Raw genomic sequence first — 20570 nt, forward strand, 5'->3', positions numbered from 1 at the left:
ATCTGTCTTATTAACTGGATAAAAACCAGTTAATAAACTTGGTGCACAAGTAACAAGTGGATTATCACAAAATTAGGCAAAATCTTGTGATAATCCTTGGAAATGTGTCAAGGAAGGAAGAACACTTTATAAAGCTAAGTGAACTAGAATCTTGACTCCTGTGATTAATGTACTTTAATTACAAACATAAATCAAATTACTCAGCCCCAATGCTTTTCCCTGAATATTCAGTTGTTAAAGTGCTCTTAAACTAGCTTTTAGTATATGTAATCACTGGATGAATCTAATTTTTCTGGTTTATGAGAATCATGTCGGCTAAGCAAGACTGAAGACTATTTCAGAAATTACAGTTTATATACTATCAGAATAGTTTAAAGCATCATGAAAAGTATCCAACTTTATTTTTAATTTTCATTTTAATTTATGTTTAGTTGCTTGGTTCCTAATATGAATAGTATGAACAAGTAATATCAGCTACAAGTAATACTCATACTTCTTATCATCCCCAAACACACACTAAAACCATTTATGTTTGGCAGTTCATGGCAGTTGATGCAGTTATTACTATAAATGATATCTGATCAACAGGATCAGAACACCCAATATATCATGGTTAACTCTCATTAGAGCAAACATCGTTAAGTAAAACAAATTTGCAAACTATAACAAACTACTAAAAAAAAAGTCCTGTCCAAAGTCCCATAGACCATACTATAGGAAATTAACTTTGTAAACTATCCACTACACTTTACAAACTATGAGGTGTGCTGAAAAGTTGTGATAATCGATGATGGAATTGAAGTAGAACCATGTTCTAGGTGTTTATCAGAATTTACAGCCCCTCCCCATATTAGTGTGCTCCATACAATGCTTTAGTAAGAACTGACCACAGAACAGAAATTACTATGATGCTGGCATGTTTCAGCAAAACTGGCATTTAAAATAATAGGAATCTTAAATTGATATTTTAAAAAGAAAAAGTCACCGACAATGAAAAAACATACCAAACATTTTTTTATATTCTTCTGAACATCAGAATGCTGTGCCCTCATAAAAACGATTTACTACTGATTTAAGATGTAACATATTTCTTCTGGTGAGAAGTTTTGTGTCTCTTAAGATTTTGGGACTGATTAAATGATTTTCCACAAACATCACAAGTAAAAGGATTTTCATTAGTGTGAACTCTTATATGTCTATTACGGTTTCCAAGGTCTGAAAATAATTTCCCACAAGTTCTACAACTATAAGGTTTTTCATTAGTGTGAACTCTTGAGTGCACTTTTAAAACACAGGCTTGTGAAAATGCTTTACCACATATTTTACAGCTAAAAGGCTTCTCCCTAGTATGAGTTCTTCTGTGATCTTTCAAATAACAACTACGTGAAAATGATTTACTGCACATTTCACAGGTATAAGGTTTCTCTTTGGTGTGAACTGTTCTATGAACTTTTAGTCTACAAGCATCTAAAAATGATAAATTACATGTTTCACAGCTAAAAGGTTTTTCCTTAGTATGTATTCTTCTGTGAGCTTTTAGCCGACTAGCTTCTGAAAAAGACTTGCCACATGTTTCACAAATAAAATGTTTCTCATTAGTGTGAACTTTTAAGTGTCTATTAAAACACGAAGCATCTGAAAATGATTTACCACACGTTTCACATGTAAAATACTTTTCATTAGTGTGAACTCTTTTATGAACTTTAAGGTTGTTAAGTTGTGCAAAGGCTTTACCACAAGTTTCACAGCTGAATGGTTTCTCTTTAGTATGGACTCTTAAATGTATACTAAGAATTGAAGCATGAAGAAATAATTTTCCACATGTTGCACAGGTATAAGGCTTAGAAGATTCAGTGTGAATTTTTAAATGAGTTTTAAGAAGATTATAATATGCAAATGATTTCCCACAAGTATCACAGGTAAATTCTTTTCCATTTGTGTGAAGTCTTCTATGAATTCTAAAGCTATTAACATGTGGAAATGACCATCCACAATATTCACATACAAAACATTTAGAACGAAGCATTTTGATAATATATTAAGATGGATGCAAAATGATATAAGTTCCATAAATATGATATCACTCAATGGCTCATTTTTCAGAGTATAAAATACTCTAAGAAAGGAGATATCTAAAATTTTCACTGTTCAAGTTCTCACTGATTATATCTTTCACTATAAATAATATAATTCACTTATCCATCTTTTGTGCTGACAGTGCTGTAAGTTCTAAGTTCACAGTATACATTCTGCTGTGAAAATAGCTGGAATGGCAAATGCAATATGCTCCACCAAAGAACTATTATCTGCAAAGTAGACAAAAAAATTATGTAATCTAACAATACTACAATATTTCATAAACTGCATTATTACTATGCATACAATTTTGAGAATAAAATAACTAGTCATTCTTAACGAATTCTCTTTCAAATTTTTAATACTACACAATGAAAGTACAGAAAAACAGCAATGGAAAACTTGATCAGTAAAAGCTGAAAGTCCAAAAAATCAATATATTTGACATAGCAAAGTTAAATTAAGAAACGCTAACTTTTATAATAGGTAATAAATGGTGTTTAAATTATGTGTTTGCACTACTTAGTTCTGATAGTGCTGATTTGGCACTGGAGCCCATAACTCAGTTAATAATGACCTGAATTTGAATTCCCTCTAGCATACAAACAACATTCATAAGGGCTTTTCAACTGAAAGTGAGTTAGCCAAAGTAACAAAAACCTGGCAAAAACTTTCCACCTCATGGAGGAAAGTTTGACCCTTCTGGAAACTCGAATTTTTCAATGATATCACTCAATTCTTGCAAGAATGATTGTTATGGGAGATTTTAATTACAGCAGTATAAATTCGGAAGAAGAAACTGCATGTAGTAATAAGGGAATGGAATTTCTGGATTCTTGAGGGCCACATGTAGTAGAAGGAACACAAGGTTCAAGAGTTTTAGATTTGGTTACAGCATCAGAAGAGCTGATTATAACTGATATGGCAACTCTGCCCCCAGTTGGAGAAAGAGAGAGAGATCATGTGGTTTTGACTTGGAAAGATGAACAGACATGCAGGAGTATCAAAGAGAAAGGAATGTATGCAAAATTATAAGGCGAGTGATTATAATAGTCTTAGATATCAACTTGCGACATTCCCATGGAGGGACAATTGGAAGGACAAGATATCATCAGTGCTTTGGAAGTGAAGGAATATTTGTTAGCAGCAATAGCCAGCTGTATACTGCGAGTGCAGAAGAGAACCCAATCTGGAGTAAAGTGGATGATCAACAATATCAAACAGGAGCTGAAGGTAAAAAAGATTATGGAAGAGATATATAAGGAGAGGGGTGGAAAGCAGATGTATGAAGAATATAAGACTCAGGCCAGGAGAGTGACTAGTATGGTGAGGAAGACAAAACAGGAATATAAGAAGAGATGAGCCCTGAGATCCAAAGAAAAAATCCTAAGGAAATTTTTGCTATGTAGCCAGTAGGAGGAGAAATGATTGTGAAAGAATAACTTTGTTGGATAAAAATGGGAATAGAGTGACTGATGCAAAGGACATAGTGGAGTTGTTCAATGAACACTTTATTGGGGTTCATCCTGGAGAAGTAGATTTTAATACAATACCAGAGTGATAGGGCAGGTTCGAGGTTTAGAAGAAGAGCAAGAAGAGAATGTGTTTCAAATACTTAATAATTTGGATGTCAATAAAGCAATAGGATTGTATGGAATTTCACCACAGGTTTTGAGAGAATGTGCTGAAGAACTGACAGCACCATTAACCTGGCTTTTCAAATGAGTCTGGCCATGGGAAAGGTGCCCCAAGGAGTGAAAAGAGAGTAAGATAATGCCATTGCATAGAGGTGTGTTAAAAGGTCTTTTCTTATTTTTATACTTATTTATTGTTGTTTACTTGCTTATATCCTTTCTTATTCAAAAACCCTTGGTTCGTTTAAAATCCTACCGGCTGCGCCATTGTTAAAATGTTTGTTTTCTCGTAATTTATATCTGTTATCTTTTATACTTCACTTATACTTAATTCTATCCTTTCTTACTTAAAGCTTCTTCAATCAAAATCCTACCGGCTGTGGCATTGTTAAAATGTTTATTCTCGTTATTATATCTATTTATTTTTTTTACTTAATTTTAATCTTATTTTTATATCTAGGATTGTTTCCTCTTCGGATACTGGCGAATTTATATTTTGCTGCACCAGCCAGTATCCTATAGTAGAAAAGATCCTTACTCAGGGAGACAATACTAGATTCTTAGCTTTCCTACTCTATATCTTACTTAACTGCCTTGTAGATCTAGATTATTACAGTCGTGACCTAAATCTATATTTATATTCACTCACTAAATCCTTCCCGCCAAAATCAGGTTCTAATTTTATAAGTGGTAATTTGGAATCGTAATCAGGCATGACTCAGGTTCAGGAAAATATGACATGTTTATTGGAATATCTAAAACACAATACAAAATTCATACACTTAATTATGTTCAATACTAAATAAACTCGAACTAAGAGATTAACACATTCGAACTAAATAAAACTTATAAGGCATGCTAAACACTGTAATTACGCATTGGGATACAAATCAAATGATAATAAGTTAAGCTAAATTCCTTCTAGCAGTATTACTCGTAAGAACAAACTATCAACCATTCCAATGTTACTGAGACTATATTCTACCTTTCATATCGCATCAAGTTAATTCTATCACATACAAGTTACAAAATCTCTCTTAAAGAATTCTTCTTACTCACAAACGAGGTTAACTTTCTAAATAGTGACTGTCCACAGAGTTCCTTATTATAAAGTTCTAAATTTCATAATTGCAAACAATCTTCTTTCTTCTAATGAACATTCACACACAATTAGAGCAATAGCACCTTACTGACCTTTTTTCTCCACATCGTTCTGCACCACGTGTTTGTCTGAATATTTCTCATCTATTTTGGCTGTCTATACGCCAACGTAGGGGTTACGCTATCTTCCTTCTTTCTGCCGGAAATGGACTCAAAATCTTTGCATTTCAGGAACAACTCGATGGGACTTTCCAGCGACGGCTTGATTCTGCTAGGACTGGAAGTTTCTTCCTTCAGCTTTGCATAGAATCCAGCTTCATTTCTTTACGAACGCTCGCTGCCCGACATCACAGACTTCACCCCCCCCCCTTATGCGAAACTGCCTGCCAACTTCGAAACCACCCAACAGGAAAACGATACAACAAGTGATCAAGAAAAAGCCCCCCGTGTTCCAGGCTCAACCCCCTTTTATACTCCTATAGAGCGCCCTTTTTTTAGCGCCTTTTTGCACACGAACCTTACTAATTTCACCCTTTGGCTTATCCTTTGTTTCTACGACGATGCTGATATACTCGGATTCATGGAATACATGGTTACGTGATTTTCCGAATACGCTATACCTGCCAGCGTTACACTGTATGCATGTAGCTTTAGGCCTTCCAGGAATTAATACTTAACAGCTTTATGATGACACAATAGATTTTACATAGTTTAAGTAAGGCTTAAATTTAATTCACATTATCCCTCTTTTAAAAGACACAAAATGAAATTGTAAATTAATCACAATAGCTTAAATATAAGGTGCTTAAATAAAGGATACAAATTTTTACATAAAGTGAGGACGTTTCACTTTTAATTACAACTGATGTGCAGGTATTTCTCTGTGTTTGCCATTTTTATATGTTAGACCCTAAATGAATGATTTCTATCCAAGATTCCTTCATTTAGGATCTAACAGGTGGTAGCATAAGAGTAGTAGCAGACTGGAAGTGTCAAACTATAGACCAGTTTGTATTTCATCAGTAGTTGTTAAGATTTTGGAGAAATTAGTGAGGGTTCATTGACAGCATTAGGCAGATGAGGGTAATGTTATCTGTGAGAGTCAGCATGGATTTGTTAAGGGGCACTCTTGTTTTAGTAATATGATTGCCTTTTATAATAAAATGACAAGAGAGGTTGATGAGGGGAAAGGCATACGCTGCCTTTTTTTTTTTTTTTTTTTAATTTTACAAAGGCATTTGACAGAGTACCACATGATATGCTGATATTTAAGTTGCAGCAAATGGGTTTAGATGTCAGGTTGGTGAACTGGATTTGGGATTGGCTATCTGATAGGTATCAGAGTTGTGTATGGGGGAGCAGTATCAAGGTTACAAGTGGGGTACCATAGGGCTCAGTACTAAGAACTGTATTGTTTAACCCTCATATCAATGGCATTGTCAATGGATTGTAGGGGGGGGGATATTCAGTTGCTACAGATGGACAAATGAATGTGGGTTTCAGTTTAATGCAGCTAAATGTAGTCTTTAGGTTTGGGATAAATCGATGAGAGGCTGCTGCATACTCTGTTGGAGGAACTGTACTAGAGGAAGGGAAAAGGCAAGGGATCTAGGGGTGATGACTAATAGAAACCTGAAATTCAGGAAACATATTGCAAATGTGAAGGTAACCCAAAGGAATGTTCCAATATTGAGAAGAACACTGACCTGCAGAGATAAAAGAGTTATCGTTCCATTGTATAAGACCCTGATCAGACCACACTTGGACTATTGTGCTCAAATTTGGTCCACAGGATTTGAAAGCGATAAATTAACTGTGGAATGAGTGCAGAGGTGGATAACAAAGATGGTATCAGGACTCTATAATGTTAGTTATGAACTAACTGGAGGTGGCAGAGAGTTCAAGGACTCATCGAGGGAGGGCACCTACTCTACAACTCTCTGTCTTCAGCACTCAAAGCCGCCAACGAACTGCAACTACGACAATGCCATCTACTGCCAACCACCACCACTGGTATTTTCAGACAATCACAAACATCCATGCCCACGGCAGGATTCGAACCCACAGCCTTTTGGCTGGAAAGAGGTTAGCAAACCACACTAACCACTCGGTTAGCCTGGCTGGCCAAGTAGACCACATGAGATCTGAAACATAGAGACCACTCCAAAGCAGCAGCAGTCTATTACATTTGTGTGGGGGGGGGGGGGGGGGGAAGAAAGGACTTCTGGAAGAATTTAAAAAATATTTAATACCAAGTACAACCTACACAGCCTCCCTTATCTGCTTTCCTAATAATGATATCTCCTAGGATTATCAGTATTTAGAATATACACGATCCACTGCCAATGTAAGGTTACTGATTAAGATCTGCAGCTAAAAGAAAAAAAACAAATTAAAAATTTAGAAATTAATACATAAAAAGAAGGCTGACAGACCATTTTTAATATTATTATTTCCACACATATGAAAGGCACAGGGGCCAATAATAAATAGATATCGTATGCATTGGCAACTCAATACCCTTCATGCAGCAAAGATGGAGGATACCCACTACCTTAAAAAGACATCACTTCAGAAGCAAAACACTATTCTTGTATCAGCATATGGAACATCCTAGCATACTTACAATGACCTATACAGAAATCTGCAGCACATCAGAGATAAGCAGTTGAGAACAAAAAAGAAACCTGCTGATATGTTTCACGAATAAGCTTGGCATACTGTTCTAAATAATATTTCAAAACAGTTTTATGGTTAGTATCAACATTTTTTTACATAAGCACCAACACAATGTAGGAATGGCCTTCTAAGGTTGGACAAATTTGGAATTTATATTAAGTTTTGGAGGTTACAAAAAGCAATAGCTTGATAGAAAAATATATATAGATTTTTGGAGGATGAGGAGGCTACAGCTATAATGTATCTATGCTGTGAAAGGCAAGAAATATAAATCAGCAAGAGAAAAAAAAACTGATCTTGTCTGAAGATCCAAGATGTCATATGTAAGGGAAAGTGAAGTGATAATTTGTGCTTGCCGACGCAGTCACCGCTTCCAGTTACCCAGGAGCAAAAATTAAAAATATGACAAACGTAATTGAAAACCAAAAACGAAATGTAAAAAGAAATGGTAGTGCTGGTAGGTACAAATAATTTAAGTGGTGACAAACATAGTATGAGAGAAGATATGAAAGGTCTGTTTGAAGAAGCGAGAAAGAAATGTGAAAGAGTAAAAACTGTAGGATTACTACCTAGATATGATAGTACTGAGTTAAGAAAAAGGGCGATGATAGCAAATGATTTCACTCGCAGGCTATGTAGAAGATATGGATGTTAGTTTTTTGATGTGTGGGGTGTGATGGCAGAAAAGATTTGTATAAGAATGATGGCCTGCACTTGAATTCATTTGGCATCAGAAGCCTGGAAAATTACTTCTTGATATGAGAAGTAATTTCTCCAGGCTTCTGATGAAATTACTTCTTGATATGAGACTTAATGCAAAGAGTCAGGGAAACTAGATCATCAAGGGAGGAATGGGGAAAATGTGTGTGAAAGTTTAACTATGGTATACAAATGTGATAAAGATATGAATACCTTTGAGCATGGTTATGTATGTGGCAAAGGAGTGGAAAAATATGCTTTGGGTTTGGACTTTTTTAAGTATATCTGGGGAGGGAAAGGAGAAAATTCTAGAACAAGACCAAATACATTGCATATCTAATTATAAGAATAGGCTAGGTCATAATTTATTATGTCTATACACAAATGCTAGGAGCATTGGAAACAAAGGGGTTGAGTTTGTTGCTTTATTGAATACGATGTGGCCTAAGATTGTTGGCATTAGTGAAACCTGGCTATCAGAATCAGATATGGTAAGTGGGATCGAGTGTAACAGATAGACTATTTTTAGGAATGACAGAAGAGATAGGAGAGGAGGAGGAGTGCTACTAATGATATCAGATGATTTAAGTCCAGTTAGGGTAGAAATACAAGAAAACAATAATGGTAACAATGTTCCAAGTAACGATGAGTTTGAGTCTATTTGGTGTGAAGTGGAGGTTAACAGAAAGAAATATATGGTGGGGTGGTGCTACAGACCTGGCAGTTCAGTTGTAGGGGACGAAGCAATGCATCGCCAATTTAGCCTTATGGGTACCAAGCGAATGATCATTATGGGTGACTTTAATTTTCCAAACATTGATTGGGTAGAAGAGAAATCTCATGATCAGAAAGAACAGGAATTTATTGAATTGTTGCGAGATAACTTTCTCAAGCAGCATGTGAAAGAAGGAACTCGAGGTCAAGGAGTGTTGGATTTGCTCAAAGCATCAGAAGGGATCTCTGTCAAGAATATGGCTATTTTACCATCAATTGGTGACAGTGATCATGCTGCTCTTACTTTGGAAGTATCTACTTGTATTGAAGCTCCGATTAAATCAGGCTACATGCTGAATTACAAAGCTGGAAATTATGATCAACTTAGAAGAATACTATCTTTGGTCACATGGTATCAGTTACTGAATGGAAAAAATATCAGCAATGCATGGGAATCTTTGAAAAAGTGCTTGAATGAGGCGGTCTGAATCTGAATGTATCCCTAGTGTTCGAAGAATAAATAGGTTGGGAGTGAAATGGATGTGCAGCCTTATTAAGCTAGAGATCCACAAGAAGAAGTTGATGTGGAAAGAATATCATGAGAATAAGAGTGAGAGGAGTTATGAAATATATAAAACTCAGGCCCAGAAAAGTAATGAGTATTGTAAGAAAAGCTAAAATGGAGCATGAAAAGAAATTGGCCATGCAAGCTAAAGGCAATCCAAAAGAATTTTATCGTTATGTCGCAAGCAAAAGAAAGAATGAATGTGGAAGAATAACTTTATTGAATGCAGATGGTACACAAGTGTCGGAAGCTAAGGAGATTGTTCAGTTAATGAGTGCTCACTTTGCGAAGATATATCAACCAGGTGTATGTAGCATGGTGCTACCGCTACGTTGGATGAAGAGTTACAGGTTCATGAAAATGAGGTTGAAGAGCTCTTGCATAACCTGGATAAGAATTTGTCAATAGGGACAGATGGAATATCTGCCCGTTTGTTAAAGGAATGTTCAGCTGAATTGGCCAGGCCTTTCACACATTTGTATAACTTGAGTCTCAGCTCAGGAATGATACCATAGGAATGTATGATAGTTCCATTGTACAAGGGTGGTGGAAAAACTGATGTGTCTAACTACCAACCTATTAGTATCTCTGGTGTGGTAGTGAAGATTTTAGAGAGGTTGGTAAGAACTCGCATACAAATTTGTCTACCCATTTGTGTAACTCGCATACACAAATGGGTAGACAAACATTCCATACTATGCAGGGAACAGCATGGGTTTACTAAAGGAAGGTCATGTTTTAGCAATTTGCTCATATTTTATAATAATGTTACGGCCGAGTTGGATAAAGGGAATGGATACACTATGATAATGTTGGATTTTTTTAAGGCATTTGATAGGATACCACACAATAGGCTGTTGTGTAAACTGGAGAATATGGGACTGGAACATAATCTATTGACTTGGATCAGGAGATGGTTGACAGACGGATATCAAAAAGTGGTATGCAGTGGGTGTTAATCTGCAGATTTAAGGTAACCAGTGGTTTACCTCAGAGTTCGGTCCTTGGGCCATTATTGTTCAATCTATACATTAATCACATCAAGCAGGGTCTATCATCATATTTGCAATTATTTGCTGATGATGCAAAGATAGGCTGGGCAATCAGGGATGCTACTGATATTCAGAAATTACAAAACGATTTGAATAGACTGGAAATCTGGGCTAACGAAAATGGCTGTGTTTAATGTTAGTAAGTGTAAAGTTATGCATTTTGGAGCGATTAGAGTTCCAGCAGCATATTATATTAGCGGCATTATGCTACAAGAAACTGAAGAGGTAAGGGATCTTGGTGTATTGATGGATAAAAATTTAAAGTTCAAAGGTCACATAGCAAAAGTTGCAAATACAACTCAGAGGATAATTGGTATGTTGAAGCGAACCTTAACATGTAAGGATAAGGATGTAATTTTGCTTCTTTATAAGGTTTTGATAAGACCACACTTGGATTACTGTGCACAGATTTGGTCTCCCAGGTTAAGGGGATAAAGAAGTATGGAAAGGGTGCAAAGAAGATTTACAAAGATTATATCCAGATTATGGGATTTAGATTATGAGGACAGATTGGGAGTATGTGGAATACAGACTCTGCTTAACAGGAGAAAGAGGGGTGATATGATAGAAGTCTATAAACTTTTGAATGGGTATTATAACATTTTAACTGATGAAATTTTTCATTATATGGAAGGCGGGGAGAGAACATGGGGTCATCCATGGAAGTTAAGGTTGTTCTCAGTCAAGAAAGGGTTAAGAGCTAGGTTTTTCTCCCAGAGAGCAGTGAGTGAGTGGAATAATTTGCCCTTATGGGTAGTGAGTGCATCTAGTGTGAATGAATTCAAGAGTAGGTAATAGCTGGGTTGGGTAATTAACAGCCTCCATCGATGAGTCTTTGACTCCCTGAAGGTCTAATAATAATAATAATAGTATTTATTATTATTATTAGATTATAATAATATAATAATATAATAATATTAAATATTATAATAATATTTATACAAGAAATAGGACTACATTATGCTATTAACAAGATTATCTGCTCTACCCCTATTTCACACAATTTTGTAAGGTCTCAAGGCCTGGAATGCTTGAACACTATAAAAAGAGTAGAGCATACTGTCATCAGTAAAGCTATGGATGGCAAAGTATGAAGTCTACTACTCTGCCATCAGTTAGGAAATCTGAAGTGAAGCCAGTGATCAACTACAAGGATGGAAAACAGACCATAAGATAGCAACTGATAAACAAGCATTATGCTATAATAGATTTAGTTTAATCCTTTATCCCAGTGAGAGCAAACAAAGTTTGCGCCTGAAAATATCTTCAGGACTAAATATGGTGTTGTACTATCTTATCCAGTAAGTAGTGCAACACCAAGGATAAGATAGTACAACACCATATTTAGTCCTGAAGATATTTTCAGGCGCAAACTTTGTTTGCTCTCACTGGGATAAAGGATTAAACTAAATCTATTATAGTCTAACCTAGTGATAAATAAATTTTCAACAAGCATTATGCTAGACTGATTAAATTCTCTGGAAATGTCAAGAGTAGCCACACACTTTTCTTCAAACCGTTTCATGGCTTGAGTCCATAGGTGGATAATGCTCCCCAGGAGATCAGCTGTGGATTAAGACTGTGATGCTCACTCATATACATTAGTACCATTGCTGGGTTAAGAATATTTTACATATACTCTATCTGATCAAAAGTTTCTGGACACCTCCTCAAAACTGTAATAAGACTTTTCCTGTGACACACTTTCCAGTAGTGGACATTAATATGGGGTGGGTCCATCCTTTGCTTCTATGACAGCTTTAACTCTGCTGGAGGGACCTTTTACTGAGTGTCGGAATGTCTTTGGCAGAATGGCAGTCCATTCTTGCTGAAGAGTTGTAGCAGAGCAGTTTGCGATGTCGGCCAATGGGGTCTGGAGCAAAGTTGGTGTTCTAATTCATCCCAAAGGTGTTCTATGGAATTCAGGTCAGGGCTCTGGGCCAGCCAGTCCATTTCTGGAATGTTACTGTCCACAAGCCATTCCCCTCACAGACCTTGGTTTATGACAGGTAGCATTGTCATGCTGATACAGACAATAGTCACCACCAAATTGATCTTCTACCATAGACAGTACATAATGGGTCAAAATATCCTTGTACCCTTCCATGTATGAGAGGGCTAATTCCATTCCCTGAAAAACACCCCCAGACTGTAAAATTTCACTGTTGGCACTACACATGCTTACAGGAATTGCTCTCCAGGCATTCGCCACACCCAGACCCTCCCATCAGACTGCCACATGGAAAAGCGTGATTCATCACTCCAAATCACATGCTTCCAGTTGTCCACTGACACATCACGCTTTATACCACTGCAGGAGCCATTTAGCCTTCACAGGAAAAATGTTTGGTTTATGGACAGTTGCTCGAACATGGAACCCTATTCCTCTTAACTCTCGATACACAGTCATGGTACTGGCTGGACAGTTAGTAGCACTGTGGAAATCCTGAGTGATTGTTTCACTTGATGCATGTTGATTTCCATAAACCACCTTCTTAAACGCTTAATGGTCCCTGATTGTCATTAAACACAGCCTACCTGACTGTGGTTTTGTTGTGGTTATGTCTTTGTGTTTCCACTTCAGAATCATGTCACCAACTGTTGACTTGGTCAACTTGAGGAGGGTTGAAATGTCTCTAACAGATTTCTTACTGATGTGGCAACCAATAACTAGTCCATGTTTGAGGTCACTGAGCTCCCTTGACCTACCCATTCTGCTCATACCTCTTATCATTGAACAACACAGCTCCATGCCTCTATTTATACTGGTGAGGGTGTAGTGACATCTGGATGTCAGTATATGAATTATAGAGAGAAGTCCGAATACTTTTGATCAGATAGTGTGTGTGTGTGTGTGTGTGTTTATATACATATTGTATTTTATTTATTTATTTTTACCTAATGAGGAAAAACTGCTCTAGACATGGAATTTTTGAATGGAACTAAACATAGAATTTTTTCAAGCCCTTTGAAAAAAGTCCATGTTTTCAAAGCTTACAATAAGCAGAGTGGTGGTCTCACACCTGGTGAGACCACCACTCTGCTTATTGGCAGCTTCATCTTCCACCCTAAAGACAATCACAAAGATTGGTTCAAATCCAACCATGAGCATGGTGGGATTTGAACCCACTTAGCCTACTGCTTGAAGAACAGATACACTAACCATGCAGCCAAACAGGCCAGAAAATTTAATTAACAGAAATCCATACTGGTGGTTCTGGTGTTCAAGTTGGCTGCTGTTAACTGTTATTTTTCAGAGAATAAAGATGAGAGCAGTGACGATTAACTTTTTATTTCTATTTTCGAAATTCAGTGAACACAAGCTCACTTTCATGCCGTAGATTAGATGAAAAACAAAACAATATCATCGTCCTGCTTCTGTTCACATAAAGATTGTCGGAATAAGTGAGACATAGAAGAGGATGAGATCCTGACAGGAATAGAGATGGAATGGTATGATGTATTTCGTGAGGAGAGAAAGGGTAAAAGGTATTTTCGAAACTCAGTGAACACAAGCTCACTTTCATGCCATAGATTAGATGAAAAACAAAACAATATCATCGTCGTGCTTCTGTTCACCCAAAGATTGTCGGAATAAGTGAGACATGGAAGAGGATGAGATCCTGACATGAATAGAGATGGAATGGTATGATGTATTTCGTGAGGAGAGAAACGGTAAAAGGGAGAGGAATGCTATCGATGATAGAGAAAGAGTTATGTCCATACAAAGTAGAGATGCAAGAGGGAAATAGTGCCAGTGGTTTGGAGGCAGTATGGTGTGAGATAGAAGTGAATAGAATGAAATACTTGGTTGGATGTTGCTATAGACCTGGTAATGTAGATGGTAATGACTATAAAATGTATAATCAAATTAGTCAAGCAAATAAGAAAAGGGTGATCATTATGGCTAATTTTAATTATGGCCATATAGACTGAGATGATGCAACTGGAAGTAAAGAAATTGAGTTTCTTGAGTTTTTGAGGGACAACTACCTCAGACAGTATGTAATAGAAAAAAGCACACAAGGATTGAGGATCTTGAACTTGATCATCTCACCAGAGGATGTAATTATAAATGAGGTGTCCAATCACCCTCCAGTTGGTGAGAGTGACTATGAGGTGATTACCTGGGTGGTTGCCAGCAGTGTGAGCACCTCTCTGAAAAAAGGGTATATGTGGAACTACAAGAGTGGTGATTATGAAGAGCTCAAGAGACAGCTTGCAGGTGTAGCATGGAATGAGGAGTTAGCTGGAAAAGAGATATATATGCAGCTTGGAGGATTTTCAAGACTTTTTCTCTGTATCACATTTTAAGCATGCAATACAGAGAAAAAGGGCATTATGGAGGCAGTAAGGGAAGTGGTAATAACCAATTCCACCAGGATTACTAAAACCAGGGAAAGAGGGTGACTTGGTTGGTAAGGGTAGCAAAAGTGAAGTATGAGCAGTAGTTAGCTAATGAAGCCAAAAAGAATCCTAGGGAGTTCTTTCGATATGTAGCAACAAAAAAAAAAAAAAAAATGATTAGGAAGAATGACATCGATTGGAGAAAATGGTATATGGAAGCTGTTGCAGAAGATATAGTGGATATATTTAATGAGCAGTTTATAAATGTCTTTCATTCTTGTGAACGTGACTTCATGGAGAGAGAGAGTGAGAACAGTTGATGATAGGGAGAAGAGATTGACTGTAAGTGAGCAAGAGGTGTATGGGGGAGTTGAGCAAACTTGATGTTAATAAGGCTGTGGAACTTGATAATATATCACCATGTATTCTGAAGGAATGTGTCATGAAGATGATCATCTGCTTGACATATTATTTTAATGAGTCTTGCACTGGGTCAAGTTCCTAAGGAGTGGAAGGAGGGCAAGACCAGGCCTTCATAAGGAAGGTGATAGAACTCAAGCTTCAAATTATAGGCCAATCTGTGTTTCAGGTGTTGTGGTTAAGTTGTTGGAGAAGCTTGTGAGAACCAGGATCCGGAATTGGGTTGACAACAATGGTATTATCGTTGATGGATAGCATGGATTTGATAAAGGGAGGTCAGGTTTTACTAATCTACTTGCTTATTACAATAAGGTGATGGTTTTCTTTAACCAAGTGTTAGCAAACAAAGTTTGTGCCTGAAGTCCTTTCAGGACTGGGACAACTTGCAGTAAAGGTGATATAAGTTCTCATCACTTGCCCTAGTATCTCCCATAATGCATAGCACATCTCCTTGCAGACATGAATAATGCTAAGCATTAAAGGAAGGACCACTACCCTGACTGGTTTTGATCTTTATTGAGGTGCTGTTTAAGTAAAGACCTAAGGGAAAGGGCCACTGCCCTTAATGCATAGCATTATACATGTCTGCAAGGATTTGTGCTGTGCATTATGGGAGATACTAAGGCAAGTGATGAGAACTTATACAACCTGTACCATGAGTTGCCCCAGTCCTGAAAGTACTTCAGGTGCAAACTTTGTTTGCTAACACTTGGATAAAGGATAAAACCCAATATATAATTAGTAGCATAGCCAAGTGAAAAAACTTCCATAAAGGTGACGGCTTCCTTGGACAGAGGAGAGAGATACACAGTAATATACTTAAATTTTGCAAAGACTTTTGATAGATTAATACATGATAAGTTGATAGTCAAACTGGAGCAGATGGGTTGGATATTAGATTAGTGCATTGGATAGGAGACTGGCTACCTGGTAGTTATCAGCAAGTTGTGTATGGGAGAGCAACATCCTGAAAAAAGAGAGTCAGTAGTGGTGTACCTAAGGGGTCTGATTTAGGGTCATTACAGTTTAACTTGTATGTTAATGATATTGGAGCAGATTTGAATGGAGATATTCAGTTGTTTGCAGATGATGCAAAGTTGGGACGAACTATGAAGAGTAGAGATGTCATGGCCTTACAAGAAGGCTCGAATAAATTGAGTGATTGGGAATGGGGATGCGAGTTCAATGTTGCAAAATGTAAGGTTTTAAAATTTGGGAAACAAAGATCGGATGTAGAATTTATGCTTGGTGGGGATATATTGTCAAAGATGGAGGGAAAAAAGAGATCCTGGAGTAGATAAGGAACTGAAATTTAGGGGACACATTGCCAAAATTTTGAAGACAACACAAAGACTTCTGGGAATGATGTGAAGGACACTAACCTTGCAGAAGTAAGGAGATTCTTGTTTTTCATTGTATAAGGCTTTGATTAGGCCACACATGGACTACTGTGCCCAAATTTGGTCATCTGGATTTCAAAAGGATGAAGAGATATTGGAAAGAGTCCAGAGGCAACTGACTAAGGTAGTTTCTGACCTCTGGAATTTGAACATGAGGAAAGATCGAGGAGATGCAATTTACAGAGTCTAGGAGGAAGAGAGGAGATATGATAGAGAGCTACAAGTTAGTAAGGGGTTGTTGTAGGATCAATGTTGGAGAGGTTCTACAGAAAACATTGGGAGATCAGAGGAAAACCAGAGGTCATGTCGTCACAGTAGTCCATGTGTGGCCTTGAAACTGTATAAAGAGGGTGTGAGAAGCAACTTTTTTACATGCAGAATTGTGAATGATTGGAATGCCTTGCTTGAGAGTGTGGTCTGCAGAGAATTTGAGTGTGTTTAAGGTGCAGTATGATGAGCTGTGCATATCATAACTGCACCTCCTACATGAGTCTTTGACTCCATGAGGTCTTGGGGTAATAATAATACCAATACTACTACTACTAAAAATAATAATAAATGCAGTATCATTTCAATATATACAAATCAGCACAGCGTGCACACTGAACTTTCTAGCACAAAACTACATTTTTTTTTTTTTTCAATAAATGTTTCTAATCACTCATGCCATTTTGACTTACCCTGCATATATCTAAGGAGTTTTGCACTCTGAGAACTTTCAAGTCTCTTTTCATTTTGCAAGTTATTTTCCTACTCATGTTCCCCTAAAGACCATGTTAGATACATTATCTTATGGACGAAGTGACTAGGTATACCTTGCTTTTGTATTCTCATGAACAGGAAGATCAGTGAAAACCTGAAAGAAAGAAAGACAATACATCAGACAATTAAAACTTGACCAGTTTGGTCTTGTTAAGCTATTTGTGTTAGAATTAGTCTACTTAGAATTACAGCTATTAGGCTGTTAGAATAATGGCTATGAGTTAGGTTAATTGTGTATGTGTTCTCTGTCTATTTGGCCTGTTTTATAGGATTAAAAACAATAAAGTTTCCAGGAGTGAAAGGTCTACAATCCCTGTATGAGATGAGTTACTTACTGCAACTCCAACTGATAAGCCCTTTTTGTTCTGGTATCTAGACAGGATTTAAGTCAAAGTCTTTCTGACAGAAGATCAAATGTTGTGGCATCCTCATAACTGGATAATAGAGATACTGCCTTTACCAGACACAGCAATTAATAGAACAAAAACCCTGGAGTCATGGTAGATAGAAAACCGAAGTTCAAAGGTCACATTCCAAATACAACTCACAGGATAATTGTGATGTTGAAACAAACACTGACATATAAGAATAAGGAGATCATTTTGCCTTTTTACGAGGGTGGTCTGAAAAGTTCTCGGCCTAACAACGAAAAAACAAATTTATAATTTCAAAATTATTTTTATATTTCAACATAATCTTTCTTAAGATTTATTCCAGTGAGGCTCCAGCACCATTACCCGTCCCTGTAGTGGTTCTCAGTAAGATCTGCAAAATTCCTCTCTATAGCTGCAATCATCTCTTGATTCGGAGAAAAACGCTGACCAGTAAGGAACAATTTTACTTCTGGGAAGAGACAGAAGTCAGAAGGAGCCAAATCTGGGGAATCGGGTGGATGTTCCAACAATTCACAGTGCAAATCCGTTAATTTTCCCATTGCCAAAACACCTTTGTGGGCAGGTGCATTGTTCTGATGAAAGATGATTTTTTTTCTTCTGCAAACCAGGTCTTTTCTCACAAATTTTTTCATCTAGTCTAGTTATAAGATCGGAATAATATTCCCCGGTTATCGGAATAATATTCCCCGGTTATTGGAATAATATTCCCCGATATTTTGGGGAATAATATTCCCCAAAATGCCTTCAGCATCCTAAAACACTGATACTATGACCTTTCCTGATGATGAAACCGACATTGTCTTCTTTGGTGCTGAACAACGGGCTTCTGTCCACTGTTTTGACTGCTGTTTGGATTCTGGTGTGTAATGGTGAATCCAAGTCACATCCATAGTAATAAATCAATGCACAAAATCAGTTTTATTCTTGTTAAAATGCTCAAAGCACTGTTCAGAGATTGTAAGTATGGCACCCATCTTGTACAAAGCTTTTTCATTTGGAATTCTTCATGTAAAATATATCCTACATGTTCTTTTGAATTGCCTATAGTCAGCAATTTCATGCACTTTGGCTCGCCAGTCATCCAATACCATATCGTGCGCTTGATCAATGATTTCTGGTGTCATTACACAATTTGGACGTCCTTCACATGAATCATCTTCAAGGCTGGTATGGCCAAGTTTAAACTCGGCAGCCCATTTCTTAATTGTCAAAAACTAAGGGAAAGAGTGCCCATAAACTTTTATGAACTTCAAATGAATTTCTTTTGGAGTTAAACCTTCTTTTACAAAGAATTTTATAACCACACGATACTCAATTTTATCTGTTTCAAGGGATACAGACAACACTTTTGCTTCAGACAGCTGTATAAAAGAAACTACTTGACAGAATGACTTGCAATTTCACATGGATGCTTATAACAGATGTACCAACTTAGAAAAAAAATCTTGTCAATAGTGTTGCCATGTATGGTCAGGGCCGAGAAATTATAGGTGAACTTTTCAAATCACCCAGAAATAAGACTCTTGTGATCTTCTGGATTTAGAAGAGATAAAGAGGCTGTGGAAAGGGTGCAAAGAAGAGTAAAGTGGATGATATTGGGATTATGGAATGCTGATTATGAAGATAGATGTGGACTACAGACAGTACACAGGAAAATAGCTCTATAATCTTCTAAAACCTGTCATAGTTTTTAACTAATGAAATTTTTCATTACATGGAAGATGAGTGTTTGGAGTGGGCCAAGAAGACATCAGTGGAAACCAAGTTTGTGTACATTTAAGGGATGAGGGATAGATTTTTCTCTCATTGGGCAGTGAGTGAGTGGAACACTTTGCCTGTTTAAGTGGTGAGTGTATCCAATGTGAATAAGTTTAAAAGAAGGTGTGACGTCTGGTGTCGGTGATCTAGAGCCTCCAGTGATCAGTCTATGACTTACTGGAGATCTCTGATAAAAAAAGAAATCCTCCACAAAAGTATTTCTTAATGGCAATACCGAGAGTGAAGTAAGGCTCTACAACCAAGTTAAACAGATTATAATAGATTTAGTTTAATCCTTTATCCCAGTGAGAGCAAACAAAGTTTGCGCCTGAAAATATCTTCAGGACTAAATATAGTGTTGTACTATCTTATCCAGTAAGTAGTGCAACACCAAGGCAACTCGTGGCAAAGGTGGAGCAAGCTACCAGGCACTTCTAACCCAGTATCTCCCATCTCCCATAATGCAAAACACATTTCCTATGTGGATATGTATACTGTTATGCATTAAAGGGATTGGCCATCTACCCAGACTAGTTTCGACCTTTATTGAGGTCTCTTCAGTGGGAGCCAGGCCCAGAGCTGGAGATACCAGGCAGAAGCAGTAGCAAGTCATCTGTGCCTATGGGAGTTGCCAAAAGGTTTATCACCTTTTTTAAAAATTACTCTGGATTTAGAGAAAGATGTTGAAAATTTGTTTATCACTAGGTTAGACTATAATAGATTTAGTTTAATCCTTTATCCCAGTGAGAGCAGTGCTTGGTAGCTTGCTCCACCTTTGCCACGAGTTGCCTTGGTGTTGCACTACTTACTGGATAAGATAGTACAACACTATATTTAGTCCTGAAGATATTTTCAGGCGCAAACTTTGTTTGCTCTCACTGGGATAAAGGATTAAACTAAATCTATTATAGTCTAACCTAGTGATAAACAAATTTTCAACATCTTTCTCTAAATCCAGAGTAATTTTT

At 37.0% G+C, this 20570-nt stretch overlaps 1 protein-coding gene across 2 annotated transcripts in view; it reads right to left on the reverse strand.

Annotated features, from left to right (window-relative positions):
- Nucleotides 1–995: 995 nt before the first annotated feature.
- LOC150099211 (uncharacterized) overlaps nt 996–20570 on the reverse strand; it is a 57284-nt gene continuing 37709 nt past the window's right edge. For both annotated transcript variants that reach the window (XM_090403873.1, XM_090403871.1), the window contains exons 2-3: nt 17368–17543; nt 996–2306 (exon numbers count right to left, since the gene is read on the reverse strand). In XM_090403873.1, coding sequence (XP_090259999.1) covers nt 1073–2026 — 954 coding nt within the window. In that variant the 5' untranslated portion in view covers nt 2027–2306; nt 17368–17543 and the 3' untranslated portion in view covers nt 996–1072. The remainder of the gene's footprint in view (nt 2307–17367; nt 17544–20570) is intronic.

The sequence above is a fragment of the Typopeltis vanoorti genome, chromosome 14 (genome assembly GCF_054136105.1).
Source record: "Typopeltis vanoorti isolate ZY-2024b chromosome 14, IOZ_Tvanoo_1.0, whole genome shotgun sequence".
In the NCBI taxonomy this organism is placed as follows: domain Eukaryota; kingdom Metazoa; phylum Arthropoda; class Arachnida; order Uropygi; family Thelyphonidae; genus Typopeltis; species Typopeltis vanoorti.